Source organism: Lissotriton vulgaris, chromosome 6 (genome assembly GCF_964263255.1).
Source record: "Lissotriton vulgaris chromosome 6, aLisVul1.2, whole genome shotgun sequence".
Classification (NCBI taxonomy): domain Eukaryota; kingdom Metazoa; phylum Chordata; class Amphibia; order Caudata; family Salamandridae; genus Lissotriton; species Lissotriton vulgaris.
Genome location: NC_141694.1, coordinates 1,925,066,665 through 1,925,086,283, shown reverse-complemented (window position 1 = coordinate 1,925,086,283; position 19,619 = coordinate 1,925,066,665). Strand labels below are relative to the sequence as shown.

The 19,619-nt window shown below is 46.0% G+C and overlaps 1 protein-coding gene across 1 annotated transcript in view; it reads left to right on the top strand.

The window, feature by feature from the left end:
- LOC147709941 (N-acetylneuraminylgalactosylglucosyl-glucoside beta-1,4-N- acetylgalactosaminyltransferase 2-like) overlaps nucleotides 1-19,160 on the top strand; it is a 704,718-nt gene extending 685,558 nt beyond the window's left edge. Inside the window, exons 10-11 of the mRNA XM_086925570.1 lie at nucleotides 7,065-7,287; nucleotides 18,419-19,160. Coding sequence (XP_086781696.1) covers nucleotides 7,065-7,287; nucleotides 18,419-18,630 — 435 coding nt within the window. The 3' untranslated portion in view covers nucleotides 18,631-19,160. The remainder of the gene's footprint in view (nucleotides 1-7,064; nucleotides 7,288-18,418) is intronic.
- Nucleotides 19,161-19,619: the final 459 nt, after the last annotated feature.

The window sequence follows — 19,619 nt, the reverse complement described above, 5'->3', positions numbered from 1 at the left end:
TAGATGGGATGAGCTTGTTGAACAGAGGAGGATATACTGGAAGAAAGAAAAAAACTTGCAAGGCCATACAATATATGGTGCGGCATAATGCACTAGTAGACGGTTTGGGCAGAAAAGAATCCAATAGGGACAGGGAGTACATTTTATTCAGCCCCACATAAGATGGTAGCCAGATTAGACTACTTTTTTATATCTAGATCAATTATAAACGATTCTAAATTAGTAAAATTGCCTAGAGTGGTTTCGGACCATAATCCATTAGTGTTAAATATAGCAGTGGTCAATAGGAATGCAAGTAAAAACAGTACATGGACATTTGAGAGAGGACTATTGAGGGAACCAGGATATATAAGACATATGCAGGAATGGATACCCCAATATTGGGAAGATAACAGGAATACAGCCACAACTAATATGACCTGGGACGCATTTAAGGCCGGAATTAGGGGAGAAACACTAAGCTATACATTACAAAGAACTAAGAAAGAGAAGATCAAGATAGAGAACAGGATGAGGGAACTGGGGGCCTTAGAAGAAAGACTAATTATAGCAATCCATAGGCGAGACCCATTAGAGGAAATACTATTAGACATAGAAGTAAATAAAGCAGAGGCAGGGACAAGCTTGGCACAGAAGGCGGCAGGGAATTACCTAGCAAAGAAGGAAAAGTGTTATGAGTTTAACGAAATGGTTGGACACCTATTAGCAATACGCACCCAACAAAACCTATCAGCAGGGGATATAAAATAAATTAAAGACAGGCTAGGTAAAGTGGTTAGTACACCAGAGGAGATACAGGAGGTTTTTAGAAGCTTCTACGGCAACCTATACGAATCAAACGTAGGAAATGGTGATGAAAAAATCACAGACTATCTGGTGGGAATACAGCATGATATATTAGACACCGAAGCTAAGGAGGAATTAGATCTTCCATTAACACTACAGGAGGTAAGGGAGGCCGTGAGAAACTTACCGGTGGGGAAAGCTACAGGACCAGATCAGATCCCGGCTGAATTTTATAAAACATTTTGGGAACAACTGGGGGGAGACATGTTAGAGACTTTTAGACAGGCACAGGCAGGTAGTTCGATACCACATTCTTAGGCAGGTGCAGACATAATAGTGATCCTGAAAAAAGACAAGCCACCACTAGAGCCGGGGTCCTACAGACCAATCACTCTTTTAAATGCAGATACAAAAATCTTTTCAAAATCATTAGCTCAGAGACTTAGCAAAATTATTGAAGGGTTAGTTAGTACTTCTCAGCATGGTTTCATCCCTGGGAAAGGCACGACCCAACATACTAGACAAATGATAACTATTCTGGATGCCGCGGAGGTGTCGCGAGACCCTGTCGCAGCCATATTTCTCGACGCTGAAAAGGCCTTCAACAGGGTCTCGTGGGACTACTTATGGAGGGTTATGAAGGGGTTCGGGATAGGCGAGGGCTACATTAAGGCAATTCAGGCTCTCTATGAAGTACCAACAGCAAGGATAAGAATAAATAGAAGCTATACAAAGGAAGTCCAGATGAAACGAGGGACCAGACAGGGCTGCCCAGCTTCGCCCCTGCTGTTTGCCTTATATTTAGATCCATTTCTAAGAAAGTTAGATAGCAATAGTAACATCTACCCGGTGACACTGCATGGGAGGGATTACAAGCTATTCGCCTATGCAGATGATGTGGCCATTATAACACCAAAACCAGGGAGAGCGTTAGCTGAAATAGAGCATGAGGCCTCGAATTTTGGAATGAATGCAGGATATTCAATTAATAAAGGTAAAACCCAGATTGTGCAGAATAAATACACAATACATCAAGATAATAGAATTGTTCCCAAAGCCACATATTTAGGGATAAAGGTGACCACCGACTTAGATAAGTTAGTAGAACTCAATATGAATCCACTACTAGATAAAGTAAAAAGAAACACCGAAAGAATTCACAACTTACACCTGACATTAATGGGGAGGATAAATGTCATTAAGATGATTACTTTTCCAAAATTCTTATATCTTTTTAGAACGATCCCATTGTTCTTTGAACAATCATGGTTCAGGAAACTGGAATTAATACTTAATAGACTAATCTGGGCCCAAGGGAAGACCAGAAGAGCGTATCGATACATGGTACTTCCGAGGGAGAAGGGGGATGGGGAGCCCCGGATTTTAGACTTTATTATTGGGCGGCAGTCTTGCAGTACACACAGGGGTTACTAGGTGGAGGGGGAAACGAGAATCAGGATACAAATGGATATAGAGCACTAGTTGGGGAGGGAAGCCGAGAATGGCCTGCTGAAAACAGTTGATTACAACTATTTTAAACACACTAAGTTTAAGACTTTACAAGCAGTTTGGAGGGTGGTGGCAAAAAAGCTAGGTATCGGCCGATATAATTACTATACACGATTATACAATAATCACTCACTGCCAGGGGATATATTCAGGGATACAATTATGAAAGATTGGGACAATAAGGGGATTAAAAAGATAGGGGACCTAATGGACACGGAGGGGACAATTAGACAATTCCAGGACTTACAAACGAAATATGGTATAAGGGGAAACAATTTTTTTAAATACTTACAGCTAAGAAGTTATCTAGCAGATAAAAGAGGTGAATTAATAGGGTTTGAACATAGTAGGATTATGGAATATGTAGAGAAGACGAATCGTTGTACAATTAGACAGCTTTATGCAGAATTGTATACATTAAAAATCGATGATAGAGATAAGTTTGCCACCAAATGGGTGGAAAAGGTGGGCGCCTCCATGGAGGATCTACAGACATCCTTGGATTTAGGGCACACAGTTCTATGCTTTGCAACACTACAATCGCAACACTACAAAACAATATATTCCTTATATCATACGCCAGCTAGAATTGCACAGTGGGGTGGGGTCACTGGAATCACATGCCCACGATGCGACTAATTAGAGGCGGATATTGTTCATATGTTCGCTCAATGTCCACAACTACATACACTAAAAGGGGCAATTGAGAATTTTTTGGTAAACTCATTGGGAATTAAAAGAAAATTGACAGATGATATAATAATCCTAGGAGTCGTGGGAGAAACAGAAGATCACCACATAGAATTTTTGTTTATGGTAACGGCGGTGTATCGAAATGGAATTGCAAGAGCATGGCTCGATAGGGCCCCCCTACATTTGAACTTTGGATAGCAAGGTTGATCTCTACCTATAATCTGGAGAAAGCTATCTATGAAAGAAAGGGCAGGAGGGCGAGAGCTTTGGGTGAAAGAATTTGGAAACCTCTATTTGTTGGAAGAATAGTAAGAATTAAGGAAGAGTATTCATGACGGGAGTGTAGAAAGTTAGAAAGTAATGTTAATGGTATAATTACGTCAAATTTGATAACGGTATGTAGATAATACTAAAGTGTATATGAATATGATTTTTGTTTGTTTTTTCTCTCTTTTTTGTACTGAATGCTTTATGTGCTATTTTGGAAACTATTGTAAAAATGGGATAAAAATTTTAATAAAGAAATAAAAAAATTAAAAAAAGGAATCAGAAATGATTGGCACGTCTCACTTTAACATTAGAGGACTAATTTAACCTTTATTTTCAGCATGCAAGAACTCCATGAAAAGATGTCAATGTACATATAATCTCTCGGATTCTTCATTATTGAAGTAGGCCTGGCAGGTAAACTCCGCTCCACTCAGGGAGTTTGCAGAGTTTTTCCATCTCTGCTCTGCGCATAGGGCTCAAGTTCCGAAAAACTCATCATAGTGGCACAAAGGAGAGTTTTTTTCTCTCTTGTGGCTCACCAATGGTAAGTTGCCAAGCACGAGAGAGGAAAATCTAACGCTAGACCACCTCCTGACGAGATTTCTCAATGCGGGCGGTAGTGGCAGGTTGGCACTGCTAACATTGAGAAACCTGCCGCTTGTGTGAAGGAACAGCTGCCACGCTCACCAGACGGGACCCACTCGCCGTCCCACGGCGATCACATTGCGGATCGCAAGGAACAGGCTCGCCTCATTGTGCGCGGCCCTTCACAAGCTCACGAAGCCGGCAGTAAATAAACTACTGCTAAGGTCACACCACTAGTATCTGGTCGGAAACACCATTGAAGTTTCCCCACTGAACCGCGATGCCGCCTAACGCTAACCGCTTGGCGTCCTAGATAGGTTGATGCTTCCACCCGCCTCAATCCCGTCACCGTTGTGTCCGCACTACAATTTAGTGCCTGGCTTGTATAAACACAATCAGGCAAAATTGATATTTGTAGTCCTGAGGATGATCCCAATTTAATATTTGGAGACAGGGATCGAAACGTTACGTCGACTGTTTGAACAGTACTGCTTCCTTTTCATTTTGTAATATGTGTTGCAAAAACTGTTGGTTAGAGCTTACGTAAGATTTCACTGTAATGTACGCCACCTTTTTCTCCAACCTGTTTGCCTGTTATTCTTTTCCCCATGTATTGTTTTTCTCTTTGACTTGGTACAGGCTTGTGCCCAGTTATTAATTTGTGGTTTGCTCCACTTCTAAACTCTGTATATATTCTCTAATCCTTTGAAATAAACACCTCCTTGTCCGGCTGGACACTGGAGGATAAAGACACACAGTTCTTATTCAAATCCTGTGCTTATTATTCTTCGAGGCATCTAAAAGCTTAGGACCTTTGTTAGCTTTAAAATTAAAGCTTGTGTGGAGGAAGCTGCCACGTGAGTTCGTGCTGATTTTACAGTGCAGAACAAACACCCGGCGCTGAAAATTGGCAAAGCGTTGCAAAGATTATTGTGACTTTGTCTAGGTTCGCATAGTGGAACTCTGCAAACTCCGCCCAGGCCATTATTAAAGTTACTCATGGGTAACTGTAGACTATTGTGCTCTGGATGACAACATGTATACAACAATAATCTGACTCTCGGGCTGTGAACTCGGCAGGTCATCGCTTGGCCTTCACCTGACTCTGTACTTGTTGGTCTTCCTTCCTCCCCTCCTTTTGTTCTTCTGTGATCTCCAATGACCCATGAATGTGTTGCATACGAAAGCAAGGGCAGGGCTCCAGGGGAGAGGGTACATACTGAGAAAGTCAACAAGAAGGGACGAGTAAATGTTAACTTAAGGCAATGTCAGAAGAGCGCAAGATCCGCCACAAATAATCCCAATGTATCTACCCAGTTGAAGAGAAGTAGAGTTGGCTGTTAACTAATGTGAGTGGTCATGCTCTGCTCTGGAAGATTGACTGCAAGATGTTCTGAGAGACGTACACTTGATATACCTTCACGTATACCTTTGAGAACCATGACACCTCCTTGCTTGGAGTAACTATTATCCACCCATGAAGTAATGTCTAACGCAAAACCATATTCAGGCTTGTGTCTCTTGAGTGTTTCTATGATGATAAAAAGAGCCGCTAATAAAAAAGATACAACCTTAGCATCCTGTCTGGCATGATAGAAGCTGATGCTATGGAAGGGGGAGCTTGTTCCAGTATGATCGGGACAGGTGAGCGAGGGTGGCCAGGCTAGGATAGATTAAGAAATCACACATCAGAAACGCATTCCCATTGTGATGTCTTAACCAGTGTCACGGACTGAGACGCGTATGACCTACAGGGCCGCCCTACAGACGGGGTCATGCTGTTAGTCAGGTGAAAGAAGAGGGGAGTGGTTACACCCCTGGTGTTGGGTTTAAGATCCACCAAGGCCCTTTCTGTAGATGAACAGGAACAACAATTGTTCCCATTAGTGCTCGGTAACAGTCCAACCCCAAAACATGTGTGTGACCCACAAGGGAGTGCACATCTGGATCAGTCGTACAGAGCTCTGGACATATTGTATGTTGTCCTCCTGGTGATATCTTCAAAGGAGGTACAGGGATATCGTAAGGATTTTGGGGGAACAGGTCCAAAGGTATTTTGGGGGCCCCTGTTCAGAACAGCTTTGAATTTATGATCCATTTAACATTTACAGCTCTTTCAAGCCCTCTTTGGCCAGTGCGCAGCCACACTGGTCCAAATTCTAAATCTGTTTGCATTGAATGTTCGGGGTTAGTGATGTGTTTTCCCATATTAGGAATATGCAGCAGCTCACTAATACTATCACAAATAATCTTTGTGACCCCCTCCTATTTTTCATATGCAGGGTCCTGTTTTGATGTGAAACAAGCTTTGTTTATGGATATTGCATGGTACATCACTCACATTAAAAATAAATGAAAGGAAAACAGTATTCCAAACAATCTGTTTAACCCGTTAAGTGCTGATGATGGAACCGCTCCGTCATCAGCTACGGGTGAGCTGTGCTGATGACGGAGCGGTTCCGTCATGGCCCGCTCGGCGCGCCTGCACGGCGTGAATTTCGTGCCTGCACTGACCTTCTATTGAGCGGGGCGGGCCATGACGAAACCGCTCCGTCACAAGCACAGGTCAACCGACGCTGGTGACGGAGCGGTTCCGTCACCAGCATGCGGCCGCCGCGCGGCCGCCACGCCCCCTTAGCACTGCGCCGGAATAGCCGCCGCAGTGAAGGGGTTAAGAACTGTGCAAGGTCATCAGGACAAGACTCTCTACAGATCTGAGCTGACTCTATCAGTGGACCCCTGAAAGGCGGGGGCCCTGGGCCGGGCCCACTTTGTCTATGCCTTAAAACATCTCTGGGTGGGCAGCTCCCAGTTTAGTGAAGGCCAGACTGAGTTGAAATCCATGGGATACTGCCCAGAGAGGGTATTTAAGAAACCTCCAAGGACAGACTGCATTGAATTCCATGTGGTACTGTCCCACCAGGGTGAAAACGTGGGGCAGCTTGGCGCCGTGCTGTATGCTGTACGAGCGCTGCTGGTCGGAGTTCAGGAAGTGATGGCAGTGGATGAAGCGGGGGGTTTGAACAGATATAAGTGAGACGTGTAAGAGGAGATGATTCACGATTCAGTGTAAGCTTTCATTGAGAATCAGAGGAGCTACCTGAGCATGAGTGCGAGATCAAAGCATGATGGGAGCAGAGGGTGGACCCCAGAGCTCCCCACATTTGTGTTAAATGTCTTTTTGTGGTGTTGACTCTGACATACACTTTGCTTCCCCTCAGGTGGGTGGGAACGTGGATGGAAACTTTTTCAGCTTCAGGCTTCTGTACGAAGAAGGTGATGAGGACGGGGACTGCGTGCACTGGAGAGGAGGCTCATATGGGCCAGTTGAAGGATTTCCAAATTGTGTCTTCACTGGAGGAGTCGTCAACTTCTTCATGGCGCACACAGTCAGGGTACAGAGTGTTGGCTTTGACCCCAAGCTAGCAAGAGTTGCACACACAGGTAAGACGATGCTTGCCTCTTCACTCCCTGTCCCCTCATGTCCTATCCCTTCTCTGTTGGGACTTCATCTGTGTACAGTATTTGGGCCCAGCTCCAGTGTCCGAATGAAAGTGTCAGATTAACCACACAGAAGCCATCTTGTTTTCAGAAGACTGTCTACTATTGAAGCTTCTTGGCCGCTCCTTCACTGCATCATACCAACATGGCAGCAGTGCACTTCCATTATGTTAACCTCATGCAACAACTTTGTCTCATTTCAAGGCCCCTTGTATCCATCATGCACTGCTTGTGACCTCACACATTACTTTACATATTACTTACATGTTACTTTGGGAACCGCGGTACTCAGCAGTTAATACAACAATATTGTTCTTTGAATGTCATGAGTAATGTAATATACAAAGTCGTAAGCAGTGCATGATGGGGCTGCAAGTTACAGTTAACTGACTTACCTATAAAGTATTTCAAGTGTTGTTTTTTTTTTTTTCTTTACTTTAGTTCTTGTCTCATTTTAACACCCAACTAAAGTGCCACTTTGCTCTTTGCACTTTTTCTGTACTTTGCCGGGGCTATTTCTGTTCATGTTCTATATTGGCATTGTGCCCTGTGCCTCCGAGCCCAAACCCCTCCTGCTCAAGGCCTTAAGTTTTGTGCAGGAGGGGTAGACCGCTGTGCCTGGCCTCATGGACAGGCCATGTGCCCATGCCTATGTCGGCTCCCAGCCGGTGCTGTGCATGACGTGTTCTTGATGTCTTCAAGTGTGCCATAGTGTTGTCATTAGCAAGACTGTTAGCGCTCTAGTTGTTCTCTAGAACACTCTGGGAGGCTGCAGTAGAACACTTTGGAATCAGCTGACAGATGCTGCTGCTGGACGTACATGTTTTAATGAGAATGACAGACTTTATTCTCACATGGCTGGAGAACTTATTTTAGCTTCTTCCACAACCTCTATGAAACAAGACATTGTGAGAAGTTGGCCTGGCATATGCTGTCCAGTATTCTAGTGGGCACCTTGCACCAGTCCAAACGACCCTTATTGATGGTAGGTTAAAGACAACCTTTATTGAAAGCTATCCCTGTGGAGAGCAGCCTTCAGGCTAAGTCTTGAAGGAATGTAAAGCGGCTTGTTTTACCAGTCTATAATCTCATGAATGACCAAATGAAAGGTGAACCACACCAGGTACATATATAAAATACATGTATTTACTCTAAACACATCCCTCTAGTTTCTTTATGAGGCAAGAGGCAAAAGTACATACAGAAAACTCAATAGCACACAGTAAACTAGCACAATATAACTTGAGCCCTAGGGGCATACCAAACCATATATAAATAAAGTGGTATAAGAACCACAACTTCGTTGGGCACAAGGCCTAGAGCCTGTAGAAGTGCTGGGGCCACAAGGAACCACCAAGGTAGTGACACATGGGACCCACAAGGAGCAAATGTAAATGTATAAATGTAATGTAAATGTAATGTAAATGTAAATGTAAATGTAAATGTATTGGCATTTATATAGCGCACTACTTACCCGTAGGGTCCCAAGGCGCTTCGACCGCTGCGAAACCCTTCCTGGCTTCCCTGAGAGATGGTCCCTTAATGGGTATCTCCAGGGTGAGACCAGGCATCCCCGGCGGTCTGGTGGGGCCGTTAGTGAAGATGAGGCAAGCTAATGCCCAGAGTTGCCGAGTGTGATCGCTGATCAGAGTGGGCACTGAGGCGAGAGAATTATCGAGTCCGCTGACCCTGGTCCAGAAACCTGCCGCGCCGGGAATCGAACCCTGGTCCCGGGCCGTCCTCTGCTCTCGGGTCTGCCGCCTCTAACCAGTGAGCCACACTACTTCACTACAGCCCGTGTAGTGTCTAAACACAGCTGCGGGTTACCATTAACTTCTATGGGGAAAGTCACGGTTGGAAATTTAAAGAAAAGGGACACTTGGAGGAGGACTTTAAGCAAACCCCTTTTGACTTAAGGGGTTCTAGGGCCAACACCCACAGGAGCAATGGAGTACTTGAGTCACCTTACCCAGGGAAGCCGTGTGCATGGGTGTCTTTTGGTGTCGGGTTTCGGTGTCATTTTCAATGGCGATCTGCTGCAAAGTGCTGCTGCCGTCGTAGAGGAAAGTGTCCGAAGTGATCCAATATGGATCGAAGATGAGAAGAACCTCAGAGCAGAGGGAACAGAGTCTGGGTCACTAGCCAGTGACCTGGGGCACGATAGTCGAATGCCCACCGATGTCGGGTGGTTTCAGGTGAAGAAGTGAAGCTTGACTCTTTAGCCACGAGGACCAGGAGGCGTCAACAACAACCAGAATCTGGAATCTAGCGGTTCCACGAAGGATGTCAAGTGCTGCAGTGTCGTTTCCGGATTGGACCTAAAAAGCCTTGGCAACAGCAACTCACGCAGGAATCAAAGAAATGCTTCGGTGTGTACCAGCAAGGTCTGTGGGACTCACCACTTGGTAGGGAAACAGGGCACATCTGGAGCAACCAGGCAAGCCCAATCAAAAATCCAAATGGCCTTCATGGGGACCCACCAGTCGACGGACCAGGGATCGCGAAGGAGCCTCGAGCAGAAATGCAAGAAGCAGGCTCATGGAACACTCGTGGAGTGTAGGCCCACAATCTTCGGTGCCGATGGTGCTCGGGGCTTGGGCTACAAGAAACCCAAAGCACAACTTCAGGAAAGATCAGGAAGTTAATGCCCCTAGCAAATGTGCACGGTGTCCAGGAGTTCCGGTTCCACGTCACTCGTGAGAGCTGCGTGTCTCAGCTTTGCTGGGGACTCGGGTCGGCCTTCTAGAAGTCTGGAAATCCTCATCCTGGGCTGCAAATACTTCAGAGTCAGACGGGAGCTTTGGAGATGCAGACCAGAAAATGCTTTGTTGGTGCCTGCTGAAGCAGGGGAGTCACTCCTTGACCCCAAGGGAGATTCTTCCATCCTCCAGTCTTTAGTAGAGCATCGAAGTTCCAGGATTCAGTTTCAGAGTTTCGCCCAGGTGTAATCTAAAGTGCTGTTGCCAGGGGTTCCTTACTTATACCTAAGGAAGGTGTTGGACACACTCTAGGGACCCATCTATGGGAGGGTTTGGAAAGAGGAGTGGCTACACCCATTTCCTTTGTCCAGTTTCACGCTAGGGCTGGGGCTGAGTGTCCCTGCAACCGGTTTGAACTGGACTATGCACAGGGACACCAAAAGTGCCCCAAGGGCAGACATCAAAGCACTCTGAGTGCACCCACCCAGCCCCAATACACTAAAGCCTGTCTGGGAGGTGGTCACACCTCCCTGTGACAGGAAACCTATTGTCCAGGCCTCTCCTGCTGGAGTTTTGGTCAGCAGCAGAAGGCCAGATTCATGTCTGTGGCTGCAGCATCCATTTTGTGATGCCAGGGCTCTTTTAAACTGGTACCGTGTGTACCGGTGTGTTCATGTCTCTCCCTCTGGAAGGGTGGAATTCTACCCCCGCCGCTAGGACTCGTGGGGGGGGGGGGGGGGGATTCCAAAGTGTTTGACACCAAACGTGACATGTTGCCATGCAGCCATTCCAAAGTTAGCACTTACAGCAAGGTTATAATGCACTTAAGAGTATATGGTCTGGCTGCATTACAGAACAGCCTCAGAGAATAGATTCCGGAAGATGCAGAGGGGCCCTGCTCATTTATTGGCACCCTCTCAAATGAAACCAGGTACCCTGCCTTCAGGATTGATAAGGTCTGCCATAGGGGTGACTGATAGGTTTCTATGTGCAGTAATTAACGGTAGATATAGGTAACTTATATCTTAGTAAGGGGTGCATGCACCACCTTAGCCAGGCTGCAGAATCAGTCCTGTGGTGTCATTTTGGAAGGCTTCCCAGGGGAGACATAATACATGCTGCAGCCCCTGGTAGGCCTCTGGGATACCTAAGCCCTTAGTACCTAGTGTACCATATACTAGGGACTCACAAGGGTAACCCAGGAACCAATCTGGAGTGTATCTAAAGTACATGCAATCACTTAGAGAGGAAGCAGACATGCTGGGACCCTGGATAGCAGGATCCCAGCCAGACTAAGTTACAAAACCATCAAAACACCAGGAAAAAAGTGGGGGCAAACATGTAGCCAGATTCCACCTTCCTACAGACATGAGTCCGCCAGTTTAGAGGTGTCAGTGAATGTATGTAGCCCCAGCTATGAGTGGCCATATGGTATGCAAAGCCACCTTGGCTAGGACATGGTTCGGTCAAAAACATAACAATAAAAATCACAGAATATTTTGTTAAAGGAATGCTATGGTTTCCTTTGATAATATAAACATTTATTTATGGAAACCTCAGAAATTCCATTAAAATCCCAATTACAGTCCCATTAGAGTTATACTGGATAAATTGCAAAACCTAATAAACACTAAAAGTCCCCAGTAAACTTAGCAAACCATAGCTCATGCACCCTCCATGACCAGCTCACAACATCACACAGGAGTTTAGACATGACATCTCTGATGATGACACTGTATGCACAAGGGCAGTGTGTAATGCAAAGTGGATAAATGCGCAGGGAGAGCTGTGCGCCACACACCAAGACACAGAGTGCGTCCTGACATTATCTGAAAGTGATGCTGTTGAAAAAGAATGAAACCCAGATATAACAGCCCCAAAATTATGAGACCACACACTTCTTTGCACATGACCTTCAGCCTAGTGCAGTGGGAACTGGCAGTGTTTGACTGGCCTTTCAGGCCCTCTAGCAACGTCAAATGGCCTGGCCTCGAACAGCCAGTGTCACAGGACCAAAACACTAGCCATTTGAAGTTGACCCATCGGGAAGTACCCGACTGGCAGGCTGCCAAAAATGCCAGTCCAAAACTGGGAACTGCAATCTGAAGCTTTCAACCATGCTCTGCACCCAAACCCCATCTGAGTTTCTAGCCCAACCCTCATCCCGGAGAGGGCCTTAACTGTTCTCCCTCCCTGAGATTCAACGCCCCAGCGAGGGGTCTCCCATTGATAGTTTGATATGTTCCTCTCACGGGCACTAGGTTCAACCACACAAGTGGGGCAGGGTTTTTAACAGCACAAGTGGATTAATACTGGGTGGTACAAATGTTTTGTGGAGTCCGGCCGATTACTCTATATCCATCACAGAAATGTGAGGAAAATGAATGATTTCAGGTAAAGTTTGAGGTTTGCACAGCCTTGTGGGTAAGACAACCTCACAGGATTTACACTAGGCACACCACCTTGGATTCATTGTTTGTCTACTTTTAAAGACTGTCTGTGGTTGGTAGGTTTCTATGGGTGACAGCTGACCAAGACCCCAAATCCTGCAGCTGCCCCTATTGCTGATCTCTCCACGTAGCACTTTAGAGACATTTTTTCCAAGGTCTCTTGGTCCACCCACACAAGGGAAGTATTATTTTTACCAGGGGACTTTGGTGACTGCTGTGTGGTAATAAATGCGTGTCTCCCCACAAATTTCAGAAGTGTTCCTCATGAAATATGAGAAAAATGTGTGTTTTTAGCCAGCATTGGAGGTTTGCAAGGCATTGTGGGTAAGAAAACGGTGTGGGACACATGCAGAGCACACCACCCTGTACTCTTCTAGATGTCTTATTTTCAGAACTGTCTGGGTCTGGTAGGTTTGTCCAGGTGTCAGCCACAGAAGCCCAAAATAGTACAGCTGTTCAGCATTGCAAGTGGGACTATAATGGGAGTTGGCCACATTCTCCTGGCCCGTATGGAAAAACTGCACCAAAAAGAATCAAATGTCCTCTCGCTTGCTAATGGGAGGGGCTGCTCTATTCTGCAGGGAAGCAGAAAGACTGGTTAGGGTTTAAGGGTGATGTTAAGATGGGAAGGACCCATCCCATATTTTAATAAAATTATATATTGCTGCCATACAGTGGGTTTTCTGTTCACCCGGAGCATATAAGGAGTAATTACCCCATCTGCCTCCCAGGGGGGGAGATATATTGTTGCCCCATTTACTTGGGATGGGAGCAAGCAATTCCCATGCTGGGCAGACCCCACCCCTATATTTAAAAAAAGTGCACTCGGCTTCTAGTGGGCTTTCTGCCCCCCCTCACACAGCGGGCAAGATCAGGGGTAATTACCCCAATCTACACCCTCAAGGGCGGAAGAAAGAATGTTCTGCCATTTAGTTGGAGGGGGGGCATGGCCATGCCCATGGTAGACAGCCCCATCCGCTATATTTTGCATTTGTTTTTAAATTTCCTGGCATCTAGTGGGCTTTCTGCTCCTCCCCCGGGGAGCAGATCAGGGTTAATTAACCACATATGCAACCCAGGGAGGTAAAGAAAGACTTTTACCCCATTTACTTGGGGTGGGGGTATAGCATGACCATGCTGGGTATCCACCACCCCTATAATTAAAAATGAATAAAAAATTCCCCTGCTCCTAGTGGGCTTTCTGCAGAAAGACTATCTCTCCAAGGGCAGAAAGACTATGCCTCTTGTTGAGGCATGGCTTTGCCCATGGCGGGCAGACTCTACCCCTATTCTTTTTTTAAAACATTCCCTGGTGTCTAGTGGGGTTTCAGCCCCTCCGGGGGAGGAGCAGATTGGTGGTCATCACCCCCCTCTGCCCTCCAGGGGGCAGAAAGACTGTCACTATAGTTTTTTGGGCTGGGGGCATGGGTATACCCAGGTAGGCAGCCCCCAAAACTATATGTTTTTAAAATAATAATACAATTCCTGGTGTCTAGTGGGCCTTCTACCCCACTGGGGACAGAAAGACTATTGCCCTATTAACTTGGGGTTGGAGCATGGCTAAATCCATGCTCGGCAGCCCCCACCCCTATATGAAATCCCTGGTGTCTAGTGGGATTTCTGTCCCCAAGAGGGGCATCTGCCTCAGGTTGATGCCATTTTAGCTGGGGTGGGAGCATAATGAAGCCCATGGTGGGCAGCCCCATCCCTATATTTGAAAAAAAAAGAATCTCGTTCAGTCCAGTGGGTTTTCTGCTCCCCAGGGGTAGATCGGGGTAATTACTCCTATCTGTCCCCATGGGGCGACAAAAAGGCTGTTGACTCATTTAATTGGGCTGGGGGCATAGTAATGACCAAGCTGGGCAGCCCCAACCCTATATTAAATTAAAAAAAACATTGCCTGGTTTTTAGTGGGCTTTCTGACTCTCGGGGGGATCGGGTAATTACCCCAATCTTCCCCCCACAGGGGGCAGAAAGACTGTTGCCTAATTTAGTTGTGGTGGGGGGAATTGTCATGCCCAGGGTGGGCATCCCCCACCCCTATATTTTTAGGGGAAAAAATCCCTGGCATCTAGTGGGCATTCTGCCCCCCGCAGGAGCATATTGGGGGTAATTAACCGCATCTGCCCCCAGGGGGACAGAAAGACTGTTTCCCCATTTACTTGTGGTGGGGTATAGCCATGCCCGTGCTGGGCAGCCTCCACCCCGATATTCAAAAAACGAAAACATTCCCTGGCTTCTAGTGGGCTTTCTGACCCCCTGGGGGGGCATATCGGGGTAAATAATGACACCTCCCTGGGCAGAAAGAGTCTCTGTCTTGTTGGATTGGGGGCACGGCTATGCCCATGGTGGGCTTTTAAAAAAAAGAAAAAAACCCTTCCTGATGTTTAGTGGGGTTTCTGTTCCCCAGGGGGCAGATTAGGGTTAATCACCCCAGATTGGGGCGATTAACCCCAATCCAAGGGGTGCAGAAAAACTGTCATTATAGTTTTTCGGGATGGGGCATGGCCATGGCCATAATGGGCCGCCCCCACCCTCTATAATTAAAACAAAATGACCCTGGTGTCTAGATGGCTCTTTACCCCGCCCCGGGGGGGGGGGGGGGGGGGGGCAAATCAGGGTTAATTACCCCCATCCATCCTCCTCCCCACAGAGGGCAGACAGACTCTTTCTCCTATTGGGGTGGTGGTGTGGTCTTTAGGTGCCTCCCCAATGTTGGCCATTGGCTGACACCCACACTTAACAGGTTAAAATCCCCTTTTATGCCTGCTCTCTACCTATCCCATTCCCCTAAAAACCTCTCCTCACTCAGAAACAATGTGTGTCTTGAAACCCCTAAACCCCTCACTACCCCTAAAGTTTAACGTAAGTTTAGATTTTTCCTTAAAGCTGTCTTTATTTTTAATGTTTCCTTTCTCTTTTGATGTATTTGTATTTCTTTTAATTTGTCTTTCCTTAAAATTTGTTTTCCATGATTTTGTTTCCTCCAATGTGGTTTCTCAGTTTTCGCTTTTCCATTAATTGGCATACATCGGTCCAAAAGCCATTGACTCTAACAGTTCCATAATTTCCAATATTGACAATTGCTTTGTGTTTGTAGCTAAGATCCATTGCCAAGTATAACAATCTGCTGTTGAACCATGCTGCCATCCAGTGGTGGATGGTGACATTTGAAAGTGGTGTGGCGTAAAACAATTGTCATACTGCATTGCGGTGAGCGAGCGAAACGAGTGAGCCCAAACCACCTCTTGAGGGTTCGGGGGGGGTTCTTCCCCTAGAACTTTTGAAAAAAGGGTGGGCAAATTGTGTATTTTCAAGCAAATTTGAGAAAGCAGGATGGTGTCAACCACTCTGAGGTGTGATGACCCCGTCCAATCCCCGGGCCGGCCCCTCCACATCCTGCACCCCGTGGGTCCTAATAAGATCACCCCTGTGATCTCTATTGCATTACACAAACCAAACGTGGGGCTATTAATAGACAGGTAATAACCTTTCTGATCTTGTCCCTGCAGTGTACACCCCCACACATCCGCTCAGGGCGGCCTTTCACCATAAACGAAGGCTTCACTGCCTAGTTTAGCATTGAAATCCCCAGCCAAAATCATGTTCAGCCCACACCTCTCTGATTGCAACTCCCCCATAGAGCGGTCAAAAAAAAAGCATGGCAAATTTGGAGTTAGAAAATGAAATACATGTGAAATTGTTATTATAAAAATGTATAACACACAGATTAAAGCCATCATCCCAAAACAAGTGGAAAGCCTGTGTTAAATCTGAATCTTAGTTTAGAGCAGCAGTGCTACATCCCAGAGATGTTTCGAGCCATGTACCTAGCCCTGCCCTTGCGTTACCAACCAGCGAGAGAGTAGCCTATAATGCAGTGCACGAGGGAACATCAGAAGGACACCTAAGCTCCCCAAAAAAGAGAACATACCAAGCACAGCACTACCAGAACCTTTCAAGCACTGCACCACATAATATGTAATAACGCCTGAGGAGATAACTCTTAGAATGACTGTACGAACAGAACACTGAATGCACCACTACAAAAGAACATTTAGTTGCACTGAATCAAAGCACCTACCAAGCATAGCAACAAAAGGACTGTTCAGCACTTTACCAACGGAACCTGCAGCACAAACAAAACACTGAACACATTGCACAAATGCCACATTCAATCAGTGCTCCAATATTTTATCCAAGCATTAGTAGACCAAAGTACACCATCAGGACTTTACTGCAACAATAGAACACAGCACCACGGAGCATACCACGCAAAGCATCAAGAGAACACCCAATCCATGCGCCAGCCAGGAATTTAACGTGCCACACCAAGAGAACATTAAAGCTACACATTCAGTGCACAAAACAAATAGAGCATCTGATGTCAAGTGCCAGCCTAATGCTGACAGGAGGGGAGGATGAGAACACCTCACGCACCGCACTTTTGTAACATCTAAAACAATATCACAACAGCAATTTGAATGCAGGGAACATAAAACCACTGCACTGTGTAGAATCCAAAGCACTATCCCAAGACGTCGGCAGCGTTGTGATTGGTGTGGAGTCGCGGGCAGCACCCAGCCTGGCACCTGTAGGGAGGCTATTTTCTCTATGTAGCCTGCATGCAGCATACATAGAGAAAATGTTGAGTGCTCATGACTGCTTTGGTGGGGCAGAAAGACTGTGGAATGTTTTTTCTGAGGGTGTGGGGGGATTGGCATGCCCAGTTTGGGCAGCCCAAACCCCTATATACATTTAGAAAAACATCCCTGGTGCCTAGTGTGCTTTCTGAAAGACTGTAGAATTTTGCAGAGGGTTGGGGGCATTGGCATGCCCATCTCAGGCAGCCCCCACACCTAAATACAAGAAGAAAAATAATCCCTGGCATTTAGTGGGCAGAGCGGGGGCTATTTCCCCCATCTGCCTCCTGCGGGGCTGGGAGACTGTGGAATATTGTGACTGCAAGCCCATTTCAGGCAGCCCCCACCCCTAAATACAATTTAAAAAAATCCCTGGGATCTAATGGGCTTTCTAAAGCCCCCATCTGCTCCCCAAGGGGGGCCAAAAGACTGATTTTAACCTAATTATTTTGGTGGAATGAAAGGCCCTTGCCCAAGAGGCCGCTCCCCCCACTCTGGTGTCCAGTGGGTGGATACCTGCTTGGGGACTGCCCTCCTGGGACGATCTCCAAACAGGGATCCACTAGGGAGATTCTCCCCTTTCCAGTGATACTTCTCCTGACTTTCTACGTGCTCCGGGAGCTGAGATAGCCCCCTGAGCACGTAGAAAGTGAAACTTAAATGAGCCTAATTGCTCATTTCAGTTTCGGTCTCTCTGAAATCGGGTCACTGCGACGTGTGCGCTGATCTTCATTTAAGAGAAACCAAACACTCAGCCTCGGGAGCTGGGGAAGAAAAGACATTTCCTTTTGAGAATAGCACCCCACAGCAGTCTGTTGTGTGGCCGCGACCCAAATAGAGTATAATTACCACATCTCGGGCTGCCACCAGGCCTTTTTTACCCGCATGATCAGTATTTTAATATCCCAGCCAGGACCAAAATTAGTAAAATCACTCAAAGTCAGTAATTTTCTCCTTATCAGTGCATACTTAAGCTAACAATATAAGAAGAAAGCACTTTGAAAGGTATCTTAGAGCTGCCTCAAGGATCTCTGGGTGATAATAAAAGTAAACAAAGACAAAAAAGCCAGATGAACGTGAATATAGCTTATTTTATGTAAGATTCTGTGTAAGTGCCATGTTGCCTGCATCTTGGGTTCAAAACTGGAGTTAGAGTCAATAACTAGTTTTGGTGACCAGCCCAGTCTGACCAGTGCCAGAGCTCTTGTTCTTCTGGCCTCCTTCACTCTGACCTCCAACGATGCTATGGCTCCTATCTGACCGCCTCTATTTTGTTTTCCAGAGTTCTTTATCGATGGAATGGGATCCTTACTCGTTGGATCCTGCAAGGATGTCACTGTCGGCCATCAGAAAAAGAATGATCCGTTAGAGCCTTCTCACGTTGAAAACATGAAGCGATATGGAGGTTTCCGCACTAACACCAGGGAGCAAGTGACTTTCAAAATGCAGCTACACTATTTCAAGAACAGACTGAAGTGTTATACCAAGAACTAATTCCAGCTATGATCCCTGGTGGGTCGGCTCTTGAAATCTCATCTCCATCCATCTGGCTCATGCAAAGATTCTGTGATCTGCAAATCCCTTCATCTGGAGCTCCCGTAGAGCGGGAGAGAATGTTTTCTGCTCTGCACTGGCAGCAACGACCTAAGAAGTCATACAAGCAGGAAGGACAGACTCCCTCTTTGAGTGTTTTTTGATATTGCCCTAAAAGTAGTGCTGCTTCGATGAGTTATCTTAGGTCTTGCTGTAGACAAATTCTATGACCTCCCTACCTGAAATCTTCTGCCTCTTGGAGGACTGAGGTTATGCCTTGCTGTACAAGAATGCTGCAACTCTCTCCCAATCCAAAGTGTTCTATCTCTTCGAAGACCTTGACCAGGTTTTAATCTAGTCGGCTGTTGCGGGTACCACATTCTCTTTAATAGTACCACCTCTTAGAGGACTGACATCAAGTTCCTGATTACGTGTGCCCTAGAGGGACTGTCCAAAATGATTACACCGAATAAATTCTAATACCACAGGGATTGCAACTTATCAAGTGATAAATTCCACCTACTTCGAGTTCTGGGGGAATAACTTGTGGGGATCTCTTGGAGTGGGCTTATAGAGGGGAGGTAATGGGGGGGCAGATGCAGGCTTCTGAATGATTGTTCAAAGAACCCGATCCTTTCAGGCCACAAAGAAGTTTTGCAGCACCTCCTGAAGTGTACCCCGCAGTGTACATTTGCCACTGGGTCCGTGTCTGGGACTGGAGTGTGCAACATGTATATTTTTTTGAAAGTTTACAAACTTTAGAGAATATTCACAAAATGATGTATCCTTATGCATAAAATTGGGTTTGAGGTACCTGGCTTGAATTTTCCTCTGTGATCTAGTTTCTGCTCTAACAGTCTCCCATGGGTACAAATTAAGCAAACTCGCCTAAGGCTAAATGTTGAGGATTTCTTTTTTTATTTCACTCAAAGCAAAATGTGGAAATTGCA